We start from the raw sequence: 18,831 nt of genomic DNA, 5'->3' as shown, positions 1-18,831 counted from the left end.
CTCATTGCCCATCCGTAAAGGTTGTTTGCGTCGAGATACATGATGTATTTTTTTGGCTTGCTTGGGTCATAGTCTGGTACTAGCGGGTTGTTTGCCTTAGCGTATCTCTTGCTTACCATGGAGATTCCGCCCTGCATTCCCCTTTCCACGAATAGATGCATTTCAAGGTCTGTGAATAGCTCAAGCTCGACCCTCGTCTTTTTCAAGAGCACGTCCCAGCTCAGGCCTGGCGATGTGTAATAATGCGCCGAATCTAATCCGTACTGCTCTTGGCAAAGGTTTCGGAGGTTCTCAAAAACATCCACCAAAAGGGCGACATCCGTTTTCATGTAAAGATCGTGATAATCGCCCAGCGTTTTGCATTCAAAAGCCTCCCAGACAGTCTGCGCGTGCGCATACTCTTCGTCTGTTATGTGCTTGTCGTTCAGCTTGCTGCAAAGCTTCTCTTTGTCCCGAAGCCTTGTCTCGCTAAATCTTTCCCATGAGTCCATGTACTCATAAGGGTAGATCCCTTTTTTTGTAAAGCAGGTCGCTGCCTTTTGAAATCGTTGATGTTATTTTCAATGACTCCTTCGGTGTTGCGCTAACAAGTGAATCAAGGCTTCCTTGCAAAAAGTTCAAGCTGTCGATGAAACGCAGACGTCCGACTGAAAATGTGATGTATTTCTCCATGTTGTTGGCGATGCATTTCACCTCTTTCTCCAGCTGCGACATCGCTTGCATTAAATGGTGTGTGTCGTAGCCCCTCAGGTTGTGGAATACAACTGGTATTTGGTCTGTCTTGGGATTTATTTGCAATTTCTTATTACATTCGCTGTGCGCGGCTCCGCGGTACCTGCCCGTTATGTGGCAATGGTCCTTTACTGCATCTCTGAAGTTTTTCTTCATCAAAGATTCTGCGCAGAACAAACATGTTTCCTGATTTTTTTCAATCCATTTGTCTATTTTGTCTTTTTCTTTTCTTTCTCTTTTTGGCCCAACAAATTTTATTTTTTTGAGTGCCAAGTAATAACAACCTTTGACTTTGGCCGCAATAACTGCCTGTGTTATGGTCGCAGACGGGTATTGAGTCTAAGAATTCGTCTTTTATCAAACTTTTGTTACAAATATGGCAATCATTTGCATTTTTGAATTTTTCCCAGTCTTCGGCCATCATATCAATCTGCTTTGGTACGGCCAAACTCTCTCTTATTTTCTCCTCTTCCTGCAGAGTGTTGCTTAAAAACGTTCCCACTGCGTTTGCGCCCCTGTAAACTTTTGACCCTGAAACTTCACCGTCGCTTCTCACAACCATGTAAGAATACCCGCATGCCTCATGCCTTTCAGTTTTCTGTGTAGCTTTTTTGCTCTCTCTCTCTGGCCCATGCTTGCAGCCTGGAATCTTTCTGACTAAAGCCTCAAAGTCCGCATAAACCATGAAGGGCATCTTCATCTGTTTTTTGTGATTTTGGAAGTAAAGGGTGTTTTTCCCCTCCTCTGGCATCTCGATCCTTGTCGGCCTGCCGTTCACACCATTGCAATAGTTTTTGTGGTTCTCGAGCATGATAAGCACATCAAGCAATAGTGGGTTTTATTGTTCAACGATTTATCAAACAGCAAAGCGCTCACCCGTTTTACACAACAATAGTGCTGTGTTCCCCCTGACTCAATTAATAGCAGGTTTACCTGCTTCACATTCTTTTCTTCTCTTCTGTTGCTAAGCCTGAGTGGGAACACATTATTGTTTTCACAGCCAAATACGTTTATTGCGAGGTTTTTGTTTCGGGCCTCAAGCTTGTCTATCTGTTTTATCAGTGTTGGGAAATCGATGCCTTCATAGTTAATACCGTCGTTAACCGGATATTTGCTTGTTCTTTGCACGTTCTTCCCATCTTTTGGGGGGAATAAAGCGGCTCTGAGAGCCCACTTCAGGCATTCATTGTCTATGTTTTTCACGTTAAATATTGCCTTCTTATTTGCCAGCCAAGCTGGAAGAGGCAAATAGGTTCCTCCAGGAATTGGATGATAGATTTCGACATCAACGTATGCAATCGTTATTCTTTTAACTTCCCATCCTGATCCATTCTCTGACCAGTGCTCTATTTCTCCTTTCGTGTTTTCAATAAATTCGTCAAATTTTTGCTCTATCTGGGCCTTATCAGGCCTCATGAAAAGGTTCGGTTGGTTGATTTTATCACGAAAAAAGTGCTTTACTTCTTGAGTCTTTCTGTCTCTTTCTCTTGAAAAGTTTACTTCTAGCGCAAAACTTACTTTTGCGCTTTTTAACCTTTTGATTTCTTGTTCAGCCAAATCAGTGAACTTTTCTTTATTTTCTCTTGCAAACCTTAAAAGATCTTTATTGTTTGGATTTCTTTCGGATACATCCATTCTCCAAGTATGAAGATCTGGGGAATTGTATTGGTATGTTTGGAATCTGTCATACAATGGATGTTTTTCTGGTTCTAATGGTTCACTTTGGTTTCTGTTTTCCATCATCAGTATTGGTCCGTAAAACATTTGCAGAACATCGGACGAATATCTTGCGGCAGCCATCTCGGCGTATATAAATGTGCAGATACTTCTTCAATAGGAAAATATTTCTGGCACACTTTTGTATATAATCAGTGCAGGCATTTTCGGTGGCACATCCGCGCTTTGTTTTCTTTTATGTTGTGTAACACACACACATAGAGAGTACTGGTTCTGGACACAGCTTGTATCCATATCTGTTTTTCTGCTGCTGAAACAACTCCCACCGTTTTAAGCTGAGCCCTGCGCGAAGCTTAAAATGGTGGGAGCCGTTTCAGCAGCAGAAAAACATATATGGATACAAGCTGTGCCAGAACCAGTACTCTCTATGTGTGTAAATGGGGTGGGGACACATAAGCTGTCTAAATGCCCCGGGGTGGGGACGAAGAAAGAGGGCAAATGCCCTGTCCCTGGGATCGTCACCTTCCAACACCTCTGCAGTTTTTTTTATTAATCAGTGAATAAAACATTCAACTGTTCAGTATTTTAACGCAATGGTAAGACTTCAAGGACAACAGTACGTGTTAGTTGATTCTGATTATATTTATTTATTTATATTTGTTTTTAACAGTTTGCTAGAGGATAGCTGGGATCACGAAGGACGTGCCTCCAGCCGCGAGCGATGATAGGTGCCTGTTTTCAAAGGCTACTTTTTCTGTGAAGAATCAAGACATTTTAAATGATGATGCATTGCATTTTAAGCTCGCAAGATCTGTCTTGAAGATCGCATCATTTGAATTCGCAAACCTTAAGTATTTTAACTCCACTTTCATGAATTTAAATAATGCTAGGCTAGTTTTGAATGCGAAATGCAAAACAGTCATGTTTACGTCAGTGATTGTTTTGTGATAAACAAAATATAGTTCACCTTGTCGCTTATATTTATATGCTTTCAAGTAATGAAGAAATATCTAAAATTGAGAAAACACGCCTTTAAAACATCTACAAGTTTCTCTAGTCCCTGAAGGACAAGTTATTGTTCAACAAACGCCTCGTCTTTCCCAATGAACTCATCCATGGCACTTTCGAAAACATATGTGTCAAATGCCCGGGGTCGCCCCGGGGTATGTAAATGCTCAGCCTGACAAGGTGAGCAAATGCCCCGTGGTTGCCCAGGGGGGGAAGGGCACTGCTGGAATTGACTGATGCATTACTACGTATACGGCTACCGTTACATAAGAGATCTTGGGAAGTTTCTTAATGATGTGACTAATATGTGACCTCTCACGCGAAAACGTACACCACGGCTATCCGTTCAAACGCCTAAAAACTGTTCGCTTGCCATTTGCCATCCGTTTGTCATCCGTTCGTAATCGATGGGATGCCGTTCGAATGGATTGGATCATCCGTTGAGAAAAATTTCTAGCTGTTCGAACGGCTGCTGCTATTTGTTCTAAAAAAGTTTTCATCCGTTCGAATAAAATCTTAATCCGTTCAAAAAAAATCTTCATCCGTTCGAATGGCTGAGGTTATCCGTTTGAACGGCTGCTGCTATCCATTCACAAAACCAATCAGCTGTTTGATTGGCCAACGGCATCTGATGGGATTCAGGTTTTCAAACGGCTGGGATTGTCTGCTCAGAGGGAACTTTATACAGCCACGCGAATGGGTATGTTTGTTTAAAACAAACATTCAACCTTTCTGATTCAAACGGCCACATTTGTCCATTTTGAAAGAGGAACTGGATTTAAAATCACGTTTCAAGTAATCAATACTTTGAACAGATATCATATCGACTCATGTTATGCCGTGTTACAATTGTTTGTCGGTTCTATTCTGTTACAAGCTTTTGGTGTCCATTTCTAAGTTTTGTCAAGTTTTGAAAGCAGAATTAAAAAAGTGTGTAATAAAAATTGCAGCAATAGACCTATGAAAGGGAAGCAAAAACACATCCTTTATCAAAACATCAAGATCTCCTGCATTTAGCTGCTGAGCCGTTTATAACCATTCGTTCAACACGAACCGTTTTCCTCCGCCGTTCAAACGTCTGGAATCATATGTTCCAAATGTTTCTTTAGCAGTTCAAATGCCTGGCGTCACCTGTTCGAAATTTTTTGTTAGCCATTTGAATGGCTGGCATCATCCATTCGAAATTTTTCGTTAGCTGTTTGAATGGCTAGCATCACCCATTCGAAATTTTTTGTTCGCTGTTTGAAGGGCTGGCATCACCTGTTTGAAAATTTTCATTCGCCATTCAAACGGCTGGCGCCATCTGTTTGAAATTTTTCCTGTGCCGTTCGAACAGCAGGCATCATCCGTTTGAAATTTTTCCAGTGCCATTCGAACGTTTACAGCAACCATTTGAAGTTTTTCCGTGGCCGTTCAAATGGTATTTGGAACCGTTTTGAAAGGCTAGAACATCCGTTTCTCATCCGTTCGTTAGCCGTTCACCTGCCGTTCGTTTCGACCCTTTAACGGTTATCCGTTAGTGACGTTTTCGTGTGAGAGGTCACATATAAGTTCTAAAGTGCAAGCCATATGAAGTCTAAACGCCGTTAAAGTCATCCTTGGAGAGAGTTTTGACCAGTTTTCGTTAGCGAATAAATCAGATTTTATCACTGACATTGGGAAGATTTTGGTCATGTGCTAAGCAACCTGTGAATCAAGAGTGTCTCAAAATAACTTTACAGATTGAGACAGAAATAAGGTCTTTGGCTTTTTGTTGGTTTACAATTATTTTCATCAGTTTAGTAACAGTACATTTTTTATTGGTTGGTTCTGAATTAGATGCTGGGTTCACTTTGTTTTGCTTTTTTGCGACATGGAGGAAATTTTACTGTTTACAATTATTATTACGATGTGTCCCGGAGACCCATACCCGCGGTGTGATAGCGGTGCGAAATAGACCATTTTACAGTTTCTGCTCAGTGACCTCACCTTTGTATGGCAGTGAGGCTAGAGTTGACCTTGTTTTGATACAGACCTCACTGCTTTTGTTGTGTAAAACAAGTTGTTCTGATGCTAACTAGGTGCATTTACATGACAAAAGCTTTGAGGTCTGTATCAAAACAAGGTCAACTCTAGCCTCACTGCCATACAAAGGCCAGATCACTGAGCAGACAACTCTAAAATGGTCTATTAGCCTATTTGAAATTGCTTTTTCTGTCTGGAACAAAGGTTAAAAAAACACATTTATTGGGAAGTAGCTTCTAAGTGCAACCCAAATTTTGAAACAAGCAAGTTTCTCAGTCAGCGAAAACAAGCACAGGACTACATGCATGCATGACAAAAGCGTGACTTTTCATGCATCAGTAATGTTTGAAGACTTTATGCAAATTCAAGGCGTCACAACAACATGATTGTTATCAGTGCATGCTGTCTTAAAAGATTTTGTTCAATGGGATTCTCTTCGAAATAAGAGGAGTGCACAAGGCAAACTCATGAGATTTCGCTGTTCAGAAGATCACTTATGTCCTTATCACAACCATAGTTATACCGGTATTGTTTTACTGCATTGCAAACAGGGTAGACTTTACGAAGTTCACTCCATAGCCAACTTTCAAGATTCTTTGACTACTGTTTGTTTAGAAACACACAATAAATTTTCTGCAAGAGCTTTTCGCCTGTAATACTAACTCTGCGAAAAGTTCTTAAAGAAATTTACAACATCGTAGTGCACACGCAGTCTTTGCGGTTCAGTGTGAGATTTGGATGAAAGTTGTCTTCGCTCACATATCCGCAAGAAGAATACAACAATAATTCTGAATGATAATGAATTTTGCATTGAGAAGCAAAAAGCATTGGAACCCAGACTAACTACATCATAGTTCGATTTTTCTACATGGACTGTTTCTTTGTGAGCTTCATTATCTGGAGACATTTTGTGATTTTTGCTTAATCTGCCAGCAGAATGTTCCAGTGATCGAAGGGCTTTTTTCCCGTAGGTGTCATGAACACGCAAGTATGTAATAAGTGAGTGCGCTCGATATTATTCCCACAGTATAAGCAAACATAAATCCAGATCTGATCTCAGCTGTTGGAAATATACCTCTTCCCACAGCAATGACTTATCTTATGGATAACATTGTGAGTGAATGCTGAGCATTTTGACCACCAACATGGCACCTATAAACGAACAGACTGTTTGATCTGTGACAACTTCTTACGCCTTCTTGTGGCTTGCGGTAAGATTCATAAGTTCTTGCGGCTTCTTGCGGCTTCTTGTGGTTAGACTTTGAACTTCTTGCATTTTGAATGTTCTTGCGGGTAAACCGCAAAAACATGACATTTTTACTTCTTGCGGGGGTTTGCGTGTTCTTGCGGCGCAAGAACTTCTTGCACCACTTCTTGCGTGTGCATTATTTTTGGGCTGTACTGTACTTGGTTACAGTCTATAAATTTCAAGTGTTTCTTAGAAACGTCAGTTAGAGTATTAATCAAACTTCTTCAGTTGAAATATATTTATGTTTAAGTGGCTATGACATGTTTAAATTTGTTGTCAATGTAAGTATTACGCTTTAAATATAGAGATATATGTTCACAGTATTTGCCTTATTATCATAAGCACTTAAGCTTGCAATCAAGCTACAAAAATATCAACTCTTAAAAGCATAGCAGGATTGATTCTTCTAAGAACTTTGTGCCAGGATAGATTAAATACTGTTTGGGTGATCCAGGTTTTAACTCACAATTTTACCAAGAATATGTGGGTTCATTGGCACTTTTCACAGCCAGAAATTTTGCAGTTTTTGAAAGTAGACATTTCTTTCAACATTTCACCCAAAGAGCTAAACAATTCATCAACAACAAGTTTCTCAAGTGCTTAGAATCAATTCCCATTTAGTTCAATGCCTTCTCTATGCAAAGTTGTATGCTACTGAAACAAAATGTGAACACTGACATTGACAAAGATTCCCTAGTATTTCTCATTAACTGGAGTATTACACTTCTTACTATTGTGTAGTTCCAGAAAATATACATACCCACCACAAGGAAGGTTAATGGAAATTCCAAGGGGGAGGGGGGGTTCAAAAGCTCATTTTTTTAAAGGAAAGTATGACACTAAAATGGAATTTCCAGAGGGGTGGTGGGGGGGGGGGGTTCAAGCTACAAAACCTTACATGGAGGGGTATGGATATTTTCTGGAACAACACATTATACATTGAATTCCTCTTTAAGACACTTTGATAAAGTTCATTATTAAATTGCTATCATTTATCAACTTTCTATTTTTACTATTAGTAGTAAATTATGATGATGATGATGATAATAATGATGATGATGATGATGATGATGATGACTAGTGGTCAGGACTTACCTTTACAGGAGAAACTATGAGTGATTCAGGCATAGTGTACATAACTTATCCATAGTTTGATCTTTCTACTTGAATGTACTATTGTACTTACTACTTTGGCTTTACACATGAACCTCAATTGCTGTTCAAGGGAAAATTGTGATAAACTCAGTTCATGCTTGTGGCTCTCAGGAATCCTCTCCTGCAACACAATTATAAGAAAACAAAATTGAAAATTGTGTTGAAATAATTAATATTAATAACTGTGTTGTCAATCCTTTTTACTGCTAGCATTTCATTTTAACCCACATGCTCATTATGAAAGTTAACAAACTAATGACATGCAACCCACTCTGAGAAGCACGCCGCAAGAAATCTATCATTTACTGTTAATGGTCTATTAAAAATGGAGGACTCTTTGCCATCCTTTATTGAAAATTACTTTAGGAGTCAAAAACCTGTGAACCATTTGATTTGAATCTGACAGTTCAATTGTGTACTGACCAATCACAATAAGTTATGGACACATGAGCAAAACTCAAAACCACAAACAAAATTACTGTTGCAGTTTGCAGTTAAGTTTTCTCAACTTTAATTGGCTTTTTCCTTGCAACACAACAACATTCCATAAATATTTCTGGTGGTCACAGTTTTCTGAGTTTCTCACTCAGTAAGATCTTACACATAACTAGTGAGACAATCTCAGATAATGTAGAGTGTAATTTGTGGCTCTGATACAGTAGTCACACAGGTCCTCACCCCCTGCCGTTCTCTCCTTTGGTAGTCAACTACAGTGTAGGCCTTTTGCCCTTGATAAGACATAATCTTAGCAGTGTGTATGTTTCCTGTTTGTATTTCCTTTCCAGGCCCAAAAATAATATACAATTATGGTTTTTCAAGACAGTTTTAAATTTTATTGTGGTGTTCATTTTAAATTCAATAATACGCAGAAGTAGCAAATGTGACAATTTAATTTTCAGGCTGTTTGTAGTTGGATACTTTTGTTTTCCTTGCCAAGGTATGCAACAAGATACCCTTGTTTCTTTGAAAATATAAGAAAGATGTGTATTTTTTTTACTCACTGCTGGAGATAAATGGAATAAACTTAAATATCTGATGCAAAATTGAAGAGGAACGATTTTGTTTTATTCAAAATGCAAATTTTCATTTCACCGATAAACAAGAACTAATCTAATTATCAAATAGCCACGTTGAGTCACAGAATAGTGCATTCTTATTCTGTTGCCAGCTTTGGTGTTAACAATAATATAATGATAATACAACTGAGAAGCGTTTCAATGAGACATATTGAACATACAGATTGTTACTAGACCAAAATTATATCCTTCATAGGTGAACAAGTCACCTCAAAGACTGATGAAATTAATTGGCAGTTTCAGTAACTGCCTGATGGAGTCTGCAGCAATATAACAAAGTTTCTTTTGTCACAAATTTACAATCCCCAGCCAAAACAAGAGTGTGGTATTACTCGAGAGTGGAGTTTATCACACTAGCAATGCTAGAACACATGAGTCTTACATGTTGTGTTCTACCACAAAGAAAAGCACTTAACGTTCATGTGCAATCCTATGTGAAATGTACCTTTCACCTAACATATAGTTGACATTGATCCTAACTAATCTGCGCATGTGTTTTGAGCAAATTGCTTTTGTTCTTAAGAGAATAGCACCACAAGGATAGCAAGAGATTTGCAAAAACATATATTAATGTCACAGTCTTCATATTATACATGCAAACACAAGCAAAACACGCGAGTTGGGCTACGAAAGACAGTTTAATAGGACAACCTATATACTGCCCGGGACAGGTGGGGATGGGTAAAATACAACTGTACGAGTTGCTGATCGCGTGACCTCGAGAAGAATATGATACGCGTAAAAATAGGTGTGGCCGCAATAAGATCTAAGAATACAATCCATTAAACCTAATTAACTAATATTAATTTGTCCTTAATGTCACAGTCTTTATGTTATACATGCAAATGCAAACAAACCATGCGAGTTGGGTTACGAAAGACAGTTTAATAGGACAACCTATATACTGCCCAAAGAGAAGGTTGGCCCAAACTAATAACAAAGTTAATTAAGGCAAGTAAGTAGGACTTGCATACACATAGGGAACATTTGGCGGTTTAGCCAGAGTTTCTGAAATCAAAATGACAGAGTTCAGTGGAGTACGAATATAATGTTGATAACAGTCCGAGGACCAGCGCCCAATGGTTTTGATGAGATGGTCTGGAAGGCCAACGTTGGCAGTGGAAGTGGCACCCCCAATTCGGAAGCTGTGTCCACCAAAGAGGGTGGGGTCGATTCCCAACAGGCGAAGACGTGAAGAAGAGAATGATAAGAGACCTGGGTGGGTTAGGGGGAGCCGTCTTGTAGTGCAAACAGAGGGGTGGTATTGTAGTCATGTGAGTTTGGGTTATGATGGCATATTAGCGTTTGAAGGTAGCAGACAGGGCAGATGTCACTTTAGCTGTGTACGGAGAAGAGAGTGTGCGATCTCTGAAACTGAGCCGTCTTAGAAGTTTTAAGCCTGAAGGTGATAAACTTGGTACTGTCCGGCGAGGTACGAAATCGAACATCGAGGGAAATGAATTGCTTCATGTCGCCGAGCAGTTCGATGGTGATGGCTAGCTTTTGCTTTGCTGTGATCCCGTGTCATCTGTTTATTCCTCGGACAGTCTGATGAAGTCGCAGTGTGTAGTCGACTGGGTTGGGATAGCTGTGGGCACTTTGAAGGGTGTGTATGGCAGAGAGATACACGGGTACAGATTGCGGTTGAATTCTGCTCGCTAACTCGGTGATGAAAAGCATCAGCATCTGCTCAGAGGCTGGGAACGGAGCAAGGTCCAGCAGGGAACAAAAGGCGAGGTACTGGCGTTAAGTGGCGCTGTAAGTTCGTTGCGTGGAGTCGGCAAGGCGTGGGTGAAATACTACCTTGCTTTCACTTGAAGTGTTTCCAGTTGATGACTGGTATGGGTGTAGGCGAATAGGGACCTGGCATGCTTTAAACGTACTAAAGAACCAGGCACCATTAAAAAACGCGCCAAAGGAGTGTTTGCAGGCGTCAGTGAACAGGTGACAAGATAGGTTGGAGGACCAGAAATCATCGTAGAAGAGCGACTTGCCATTCCACTGAAGAAGGAAGGTAGACCACCAACGGATATCCTGTTTGCTCTGACAGGTGAGATGCATGTGGTGTGACAGAGAGCAGTGCTTGCTGAGAAGATCGACGAGACGACGCATGAAAGTGCGACCCGGGCGACACACATTGCAGATAAAGTTCAGGCTGCCTAGAAGCGATTGAAGCTGGTGTTTAGTGCAATGAGACCGACCCTCCCATGCGGCCAGGAGAGCAAGGGTATCATTTAGACGTGATGCCTCGATCTGTGTCTCTTGACGAACGGAGTCAATTTCTATGCCCAGTAAGGTAAGGCAAGTCGACGGGTGCACAAGTTTAGAAGGGTTAAGGGTAAAGCCGAGGTCAACGCAAGTTTGTGTCATAATGTCCAGGTTTCGAGCACATGGCGAGGTGGCGGAGTCGCATGTGAAAAAGTCATCCATATAGTTCCAGACAGGATCCGCCCCTCAGTGATGCATAATGAAATTGAGGGCGTCAGCATAGCAGAGAAATTGAGCGGGTGCACTGTGAGTGCCGAATGGGAGGAATAGGTTGACAAAATAGCCGGTTGTCAGTTCACCACTGACGTAGATTGGCCAGGTGGAGCCGAGGAGCTCCCAGTCCTCTGGGCGGACCAAGATATGCCGGTAGGCATCCGATAAATCTAGTTTAGCCATCATGGCTCCGTGGCCAGCTTGCTTGAGGAGTGAGATGGCCTGTTCGCGAGTGTTCTGTTCCGCTGGGATAAAATCGTTAACAGAATGGCCCCATGGCCATGAGAGGTCGTGGATGTCCCGGTATTTCAGAGGATTCGAATGCTTTTTGGGTACCACACCCATTGGTGATCCGACAAAGTTGCGAGTTGGAGGAGAAAGGAATGGACCGGCCATGCGATTGAGGTTGAGTTCCCGGTGTAATTCTTTGATAATGAGTTTGCTGGCATCCAGTGCAGAGAGGTGATTGGGGTAGGATTGAAGTATTGTTGGTCCACTGTAGCCAAGTTCTACCCCGTGTGTGATGTCGTGAAGGAGTGCCTCAACAAAGGCGTTGTCCAGATGGTTGACGAGTGCTGCACTCCACTTGGCTACAGAGAATGGGGACCAGGGTTCGGGCAGCTTGTGTGCAATCTGCCAGGGCGTGGTGCCCTCAGCAGGCTTTGCATACGTGTGCCTGTTTGCACCCTGTACCCAGATTGCAGGTGTGCCATTGGAACAGGTTGCACCCTTTGCAGTTGTCGTGGAACCACTTTTCCAGCTTCCATGGTTGAGCAGGACAATAGGTTCCTTGTGGGTTTGAAGGGCTCTTTTTCTGCGTTGGCGTCTCCAACGTGGAGGCCGAGAGAAAGGGACATTCCCTGGTCTCGTGATCAAAAGATTTACGACGGCAACATTGCTTGGCATCCTTCCTTAGGGCAGTGGCATCAAGTGTGGTCGAGAATATCGAAGCGCTGGCCCCCTACTCTAGCGGATTCCTGCCGAAAACGGATATCGTAGGCGTAGACCGCTGACCAGATAAATTTTCGATTTGCTTGGTGAATAACGCAATGATTTTGGCCATTTTGCCGTAGCGGTGAGGATTAGCAAGCACAATTATTTGTTCGTATTCCGACCAGGCCGAAAGCCATGTGGAAAAGGAGTCGATTGCACATTGGGAGCGCGATTTCTGTAAGGTTAAATTCCCCTCTTGGTCGACTACTACCGCGTCTTCTCCGTGAGCTACATGTTCTTTGTGTGGTTTAAGTAAGTCAATGAAATTGACATACTCACTGCAAAGAATTGACTGTTCCAGCTTGGTCGGCTGATGTGAAATATCTTTGCCGGGGAGCGATGGGTCCTTGAGCATGCTGGATTGCAGCGTCCAACTTGGCTGAATGCAAGCAGTGGTGCCCTGCAGTGTGTTTTTCATTTGCTGTACCTCCGTATTCATTCACTGTTGATCCATTGCAAGTTTGTCAACTTGTAGGGCTAGATTGCTGATTGCGGCGAGAACTGAGTCCAGGGAAGCGGGCAAAGCTGTGGTGTTCGGAACAGCAGACTTGGGATGTTCATTGTCTGCATCGCTGGACTTTGAGCTGTTGTGGTTGTCTTCGGTCGCAGGCGGTCCTGTACAATGCTTCCCAACTGGACCGAATTGATGCTCTTCGTGCTGAGTGTGACAGCCGGGGCATGTTTTAGCACGTTTACTGGTTTTCCCCATCATGGGAATGCAGCGTATATCGAAGAATATGGAGTAAAATAAAATGCAATTGTACGAGTCGCTGATTGCGTGACCTCGAGGAGAATATGATACACATAAAGATAGGTGCAGCCGAAATACGATCTAAGAATACAATCCATTAAACCTAATTAACCAGTATTAATTTGCACTAAATTTTTGTCATGTTATCAAATAAAGCAACGTAAGTATAACACATTTTGCGTAGTACACACGGGTACTTACACAACCCAGCCCTACTTCCCGCAAGGCTAATTGATTAATTGAGATTAATTAATTAAACAAACATTAAAGTTTACACCTTATTGTGTCAGTGCTTTATTGCCTTAGCGAACAGCAGCCCCCTAAACCATCCTAATAGTGCACTCTGTGCTGAAAAAGGACAGCAAAGCAGTTCAATCTTCAACTACCTTAGAATTTCAAAAGTAACAGTGCCCCCCCCCCCCGAAAATAACGGCTCCCGAAAGTAACGTTATTTTTTTCTTTCCTATTGAACCCCGAAAGTAACAGTCCCTCTGAAAGTAATGGCCCACCTGAAAGTAGTGACCCTTCAGAAGTCACTAACAGGGAAAGTCTCTCTTCTCAAGCGTGGGTCATGCAGATGGAGCAGCCTGAATGCAGGACTGAAACTTGACTTGGAGAGTTATCTGTGATTTTATTTCAAACCTGACCGAATTTTTCTTGAAACTATGATTTATAAGCTGTGTTTGTCTAGCAGCAGTCAAATGATATACTGTAAGGTAATCAGTTGTATTGTGATATACTTTTGCCCTACACTACCAACTGGTTTAGGGCCTCAGTCTTTTTGTTTATACAGGCTGCTTTGCTTATGAGGGTAGTTGGAAACACACATAAATGGAATGTTTAATTTCTTATGGTTCGTGTCCACTTTATCTGAAACAACTGTTACTGTACTTTGAAACTGGAGACAATGTACTCATGGTAGAAAACTTGTGGCTCCTTGGTTGCTCTCTGGAAGTAAAACCAAACAAGAAAGACAGGCTTGTGAGGAGAGTCACGCTGAAAACCAAGTCCGCAGTCCTGGAACGTCCCATTGACAAGATTGTTCTTCTAGAGGCTCCTTAAGACTCCACTATAGCAGCTAAACATTGTTGATCTTTATGTCCTCAATAGACTGTGAGCAGTCTCTCTTTTGCTCGGAAATCCGTGTGGAAGAGTGCAACAAAGAAAGCTTAACAAGTGTGACTACAAGCGTGACATGCAAGTGGCGAGTAGCACGGGCAGCTTGCGGTTTCCCATATCGCGCTTACATGCTCACGACCCACCGCTCACAGTCTATGTCCTCGACCAAGAAGTTTGCTTGTGACGTCAGACAACAATCATTAATTTTTTTGGTTGACTTGATTGTGATGAACCATTTCTAATGGATTTAGTGACAAAATATCCTCAAGTTTTTCCGTTTGAACCACTTAACTAAGTTTAAATACTTTCAGTTCACATTTAGGGGCCAGTGTGTAGGATTCAAATGCACGTGACATTCAAATGTTTTTTTTGTATTTTGTTTTTGGGTTTTTACAATTTTTACAAGTACACAAACTACATCATAGATTCTACATGTACAAATATATATTACACTACTCTAATGCACGAAGAAAATACACTACACTACACTACAAGAATAAAAGAAAGAAAAACAAAAAAACAAAAAAGGGAGGCATCGCGTACAGATATAAATAATAAATAGTTCAGTTATTGTTTTATCAGTTGAAGGAGGGGTTTCTATTTGTTACGATGGATCTGAAGTTTGTTATTCTTTGTGGCTATAAAACGTTCTATTTAAAACCTATTTTTAATTCTTTTGAAAAGTGATTTAAAAGATAAAGAAGTCTTACTGAGCTTGGTGCGATAAATAAAATATTCACTTTCTAGTATGATGTAATTAAGAAGGATTCTGTCATTATCATGATTAGGTGCGTCAAAAAACCAAAAACAATATCTTTAATATCAAGAGACTTAAAAGTTATGCCCTGTGAATCTAACGTGACAGTGACTTCATCTCAGAAAGTGTGCATTCTTGGACTAAAAGTCTCTAACTCCTTTCCCCAAAAATAACACAATGGGGAGTCGACTTTCTTGAATTTAAACAACATATCATTTGTATATAAAATTCTATTTAGTATTTTATATTGAAACTCCTTTTTGGTATGCAAAGTTGTCTTAAAAGGCAGTAAATAAATCTTCTCCCAATCAAGTTGGAAGGTGTCTGTATTGAATGCTTTGTCGTATTCAAATGTGTGTGACATTATTTTCCCCTATGTGAGATTCAAATGGTGTGACATTTCCCCTACATTCGTTACACTTGATTTTAAAATTTAACTCGTTGATCATCATGTGATTTTTTGCCTAAGATTTTTGTTCAGTATGTATTATATCATGCAGCAATCGTGTCAATTGCCTCAAGTTTCAGTTACATGTAAGTTCATCAGTTACTCCAATCTATCATAATAGGAGGAAATATCTGTAAGTTGTCTTTCCTTATCTTTTTGATTCTGTTTGTCCCCTTTTCTTAGAATTGGTTGTGACCTATTGCTTTTAAGTTGAACACCACATGACTCGACCAAATGTGTTCTTGAAATTACCTCTATAAATCAAAGTGAGCATGGAATAAATTTGTTTTCAAATCACCACTTGGTCTGATGTCTACTTTTGTTGGAAGATATTACTGCTGCTCAAGTTTACCAAGGCTCAACCAAAAAGATAATATGGCCACAAATTTGAGTGCAGAATCAACCACATGCAATCGCGACAGGCGACCTTCATCTAACATGACCCAGGAAAACAAAGGAATTGGACACAAAAAATCCCTTGAACTTTGCAGAAAAAAGAAGCGGAGTGAAGGTAACCATTACCAGGTAGATCAAAGAAGTTATCCATGGAATACACTTCTTTTTCTCGAAAAAAAAAGAATTCTATGAGATACATTTTCATAACTGTTATGTCATGTTTTGATGTTAACTCTGAATGAATTCAAAACGTAAACAAAAGAAGAAGCTTAAATTTTGGCCTGTAAGCAATTTTAAAGCTCCCATTCGATTTGCATTCAGAAAATCTTATCGCTGGCCCAAAGGAAAATTTGCTTTGGTTTGCAAAATTTCATAATTCAGGCTGTGTCAATGCTAAGCACTACAATAAACTTTATTTCACTGAACACCGTAGTGTGAGAAACAAAAAACATCCCACACCAAAGGGTTTGAGATCACTGCAACACTGCAAGTTAGGATTTTATTCACTCCATCATCACTTTAAAAACAAAAGAACAAGCTTAAATTTTGGCCTGTGCGCAATTTTTCAAGCTCCCATTCGATTGGCGTTCATGAAAATCAAAATTTAAATTTCTACACGAACAAATACCTACAATTTCCTATCTAAAAGAGGAAAAAATGAAAATGATAACTGCACTTTCTGCCACAGATGCTCCGAGGCATTAATTCATCGTTTTTTGGTCTTGTCATGTTACATCCTCCTTTTGGAAAAGAGTGGCAGACTGGCTTCCAGACAATCTCCCAATAACCAATGAATATACTTTAACAAATATCACTACTCTTGGCCTAAGACCGGACCCCCATTCAAATTATACACTTCAACTAAACTACATTTTCCTGTTAGCTAAAACTTTGCTAAACTTGAGAAAAAGCCACCAAATTACGTTTACTATTTTCTGACGTCTCATAATCAAGTCTTAAGTTAGAGACAAAAGCGAGCAACACCAAAACATGGATTCCTCAAGATGCAGATGGTACACAAATTGCTATTTCTAGTCCCCCTGACCACCAAAATAATAGCCAACAATTTATTCCAAGATATGTTGCAGTCCCTAAAATAATTATTGCAACTATCAAAGTTTTAAGTATCTTGCTTTGCCTCAACCTTTCTTCAACTTTCTGTGTTTTCATTTCCTTGTACTTTTTTATTACTTTGTAATGCACTCTAGTAGTTGTATCGAATGAGTAATTTGCTTTGTTTGTTTTACTCAATAAAAATGGAAAAAAAAAACAAAAAAAAAACGCTATGACTCTACTGGCAAAACCAGAACAAACAACTGCCAACACTTTGCCTACGTGAAATGTTTACGTGGGAACAAGTAGATTTAATTGGCTTTTCCATTTAATTTTATTACATTAGTTTACTTTTAAACCAACAATGAATAATATATTGTGTCTGTACCTGGCCAAAATTCAAGTAGTCTGAAATCAATAGAAAACAGTTCTCTCGCCAGAAAACTGCAATAACTCTCTATTACTAAAAGAAGTCTTGCCTCAGCAAAAAATAGATTCATTTGTAACTATAGCTAATTCGAATCACTTCCCAATTTTAAACTCATCAGCACAGGTTTGTTGACATTAAGTGTCTTTGCAATTGCAAAATTAATGTAAGTTAACACTTTGAACAGTACATCATAATGTAGCAACCTTTGCCCATTACTTTTTGCAGCTATCATCACGAAAAGACCTCAAGTTCTTTTTGCCGATATGTGCATGAGAGCTGTACTGCAAAAATCATGAAATGCTGGAAAGTTTTTTTTCAAAAAAAAAAAATTAAACCATAAGCAAAGCAAGAATCGTGCTCTACCCATGGTCAAGCGGATAAAGAGTTGGTGAGGTATAGCATAGTTTTCTTCTTTTTGTATAGCTAGCCGAAGGATGCAACCAACCCATTTTGGAATATGTTTGTAAACATTTAACAGCAGATTTTCCCTCTATTTTCTGACAGGGTTAAGGCCCAGAGTAATGTCAAAGTATATATAATTAACATCAACCTTGGACAAGTAATATAGAACTGGAAACTCTCAACAAAATGTTCGTCTAGAGAAACCAGTCGATATTACCAAGATTGCAATAATTTGTCAAGAAATACGTTGACAAAGGATGCAGAGGACGAAAAGCCCGCAAATGGGTGAAAATTTAATGAAACTCGCATTAAATTTTAAGTGTTTTATTTATTTATTTAAATTTATTCAAAAGCTTAAAAGGCTGTCAGTAAATTAAAGCAAGCATAGGAAATCCTCTATTGATGAAAACGAGAGCACAAATTGTTACGTTGGGGAATTCTTGTCTTTGTCCACTGTGGCGATTTCGTGTCTTGACACATATCAGATACTGTCATCCAAGGTGATGTTACACAATTTCTGTGAGATTATGTAACATTACTTCAACAATTATGCTTCAGCTGCCAATCCGAAGATGTTTTCATTAATAAAATAATAACTTGACAAGTAACTTTACCTCTGCAATGATGCACCCGGAGCTGGACCAAATTTATTATTGACTGTGTAGCTTTTTTAGCTGATTGTGATGTGTTTATTTTGTGCAAAATTGTTGACACTGCCCAAGACAATAGAAAGTTAACCAAGGTAAAAGTTCAATAATTGAACTTGGGTAGATTATTAACCCTTTGATCAACCATGGTTTAAGTCGGTAACCAAGTCTGAGATGACAGATACCGGTATATCAAGTCCACTTGCGGTCGCATGGCATCTCGCACCCCGTGGTGTCCAGATTGCATCAATCTCATTTGGTCATGTTTTCTACAACCTTTGTTTTCATGGCAAGAAAGTAAGCCAAATCTGGACCAGCCACTTGGACAATGTAAATTATTTGAATGTATGTCTAGATAGTCTGAAGTTCTCTTCCCCCCATTTTTCAATGAAATTTCCCTGCAAAAGGGTTTCAAAGCAGAATTGGTTAGCGAAGTCATTAAAAGCGCTTCCT

The 18,831-nt window shown here is 40.0% G+C and overlaps 2 protein-coding genes across 6 annotated transcripts in view; both read right to left on the bottom strand.

The window, feature by feature from the left end:
- Nucleotides 1-18,831, bottom strand: part of LOC110055695 (general transcription factor 3C polypeptide 1-like) — a 282,425-nt gene that overhangs the window by 29,501 nt on the left and 234,093 nt on the right. For all 5 annotated transcript variants that reach the window (XM_089276241.1, XM_089276243.1, XM_089276244.1 and 2 more), the window contains one exon: nucleotides 7,857-7,946. In XM_089276241.1, coding sequence (XP_089132367.1) covers nucleotides 7,857-7,946 — 90 coding nt within the window. The remainder of the gene's footprint in view (nucleotides 1-7,856; nucleotides 7,947-18,831) is intronic.
- Nucleotides 8,038-13,531, bottom strand: LOC149100879 (uncharacterized). The gene has a single exon (XM_089276250.1). The coding sequence runs from the start codon at nucleotides 12,286-12,288 to the stop codon at nucleotides 11,356-11,358; it is 933 nt and encodes a 310-aa protein (XP_089132376.1). The 5' UTR covers nucleotides 12,289-13,531; the 3' UTR covers nucleotides 8,038-11,355.

Source organism: Orbicella faveolata, unplaced genomic scaffold (assembly GCF_042242905.1).
Source record: "Orbicella faveolata isolate gen_17 unplaced genomic scaffold, um_ofav_v1 contig_4, whole genome shotgun sequence".
In the NCBI taxonomy this organism is placed as follows: Eukaryota; Metazoa; Cnidaria; class Anthozoa; order Scleractinia; family Merulinidae; genus Orbicella; species Orbicella faveolata.
This window is presented reverse-complemented; position numbering and strand designations above follow the sequence as displayed.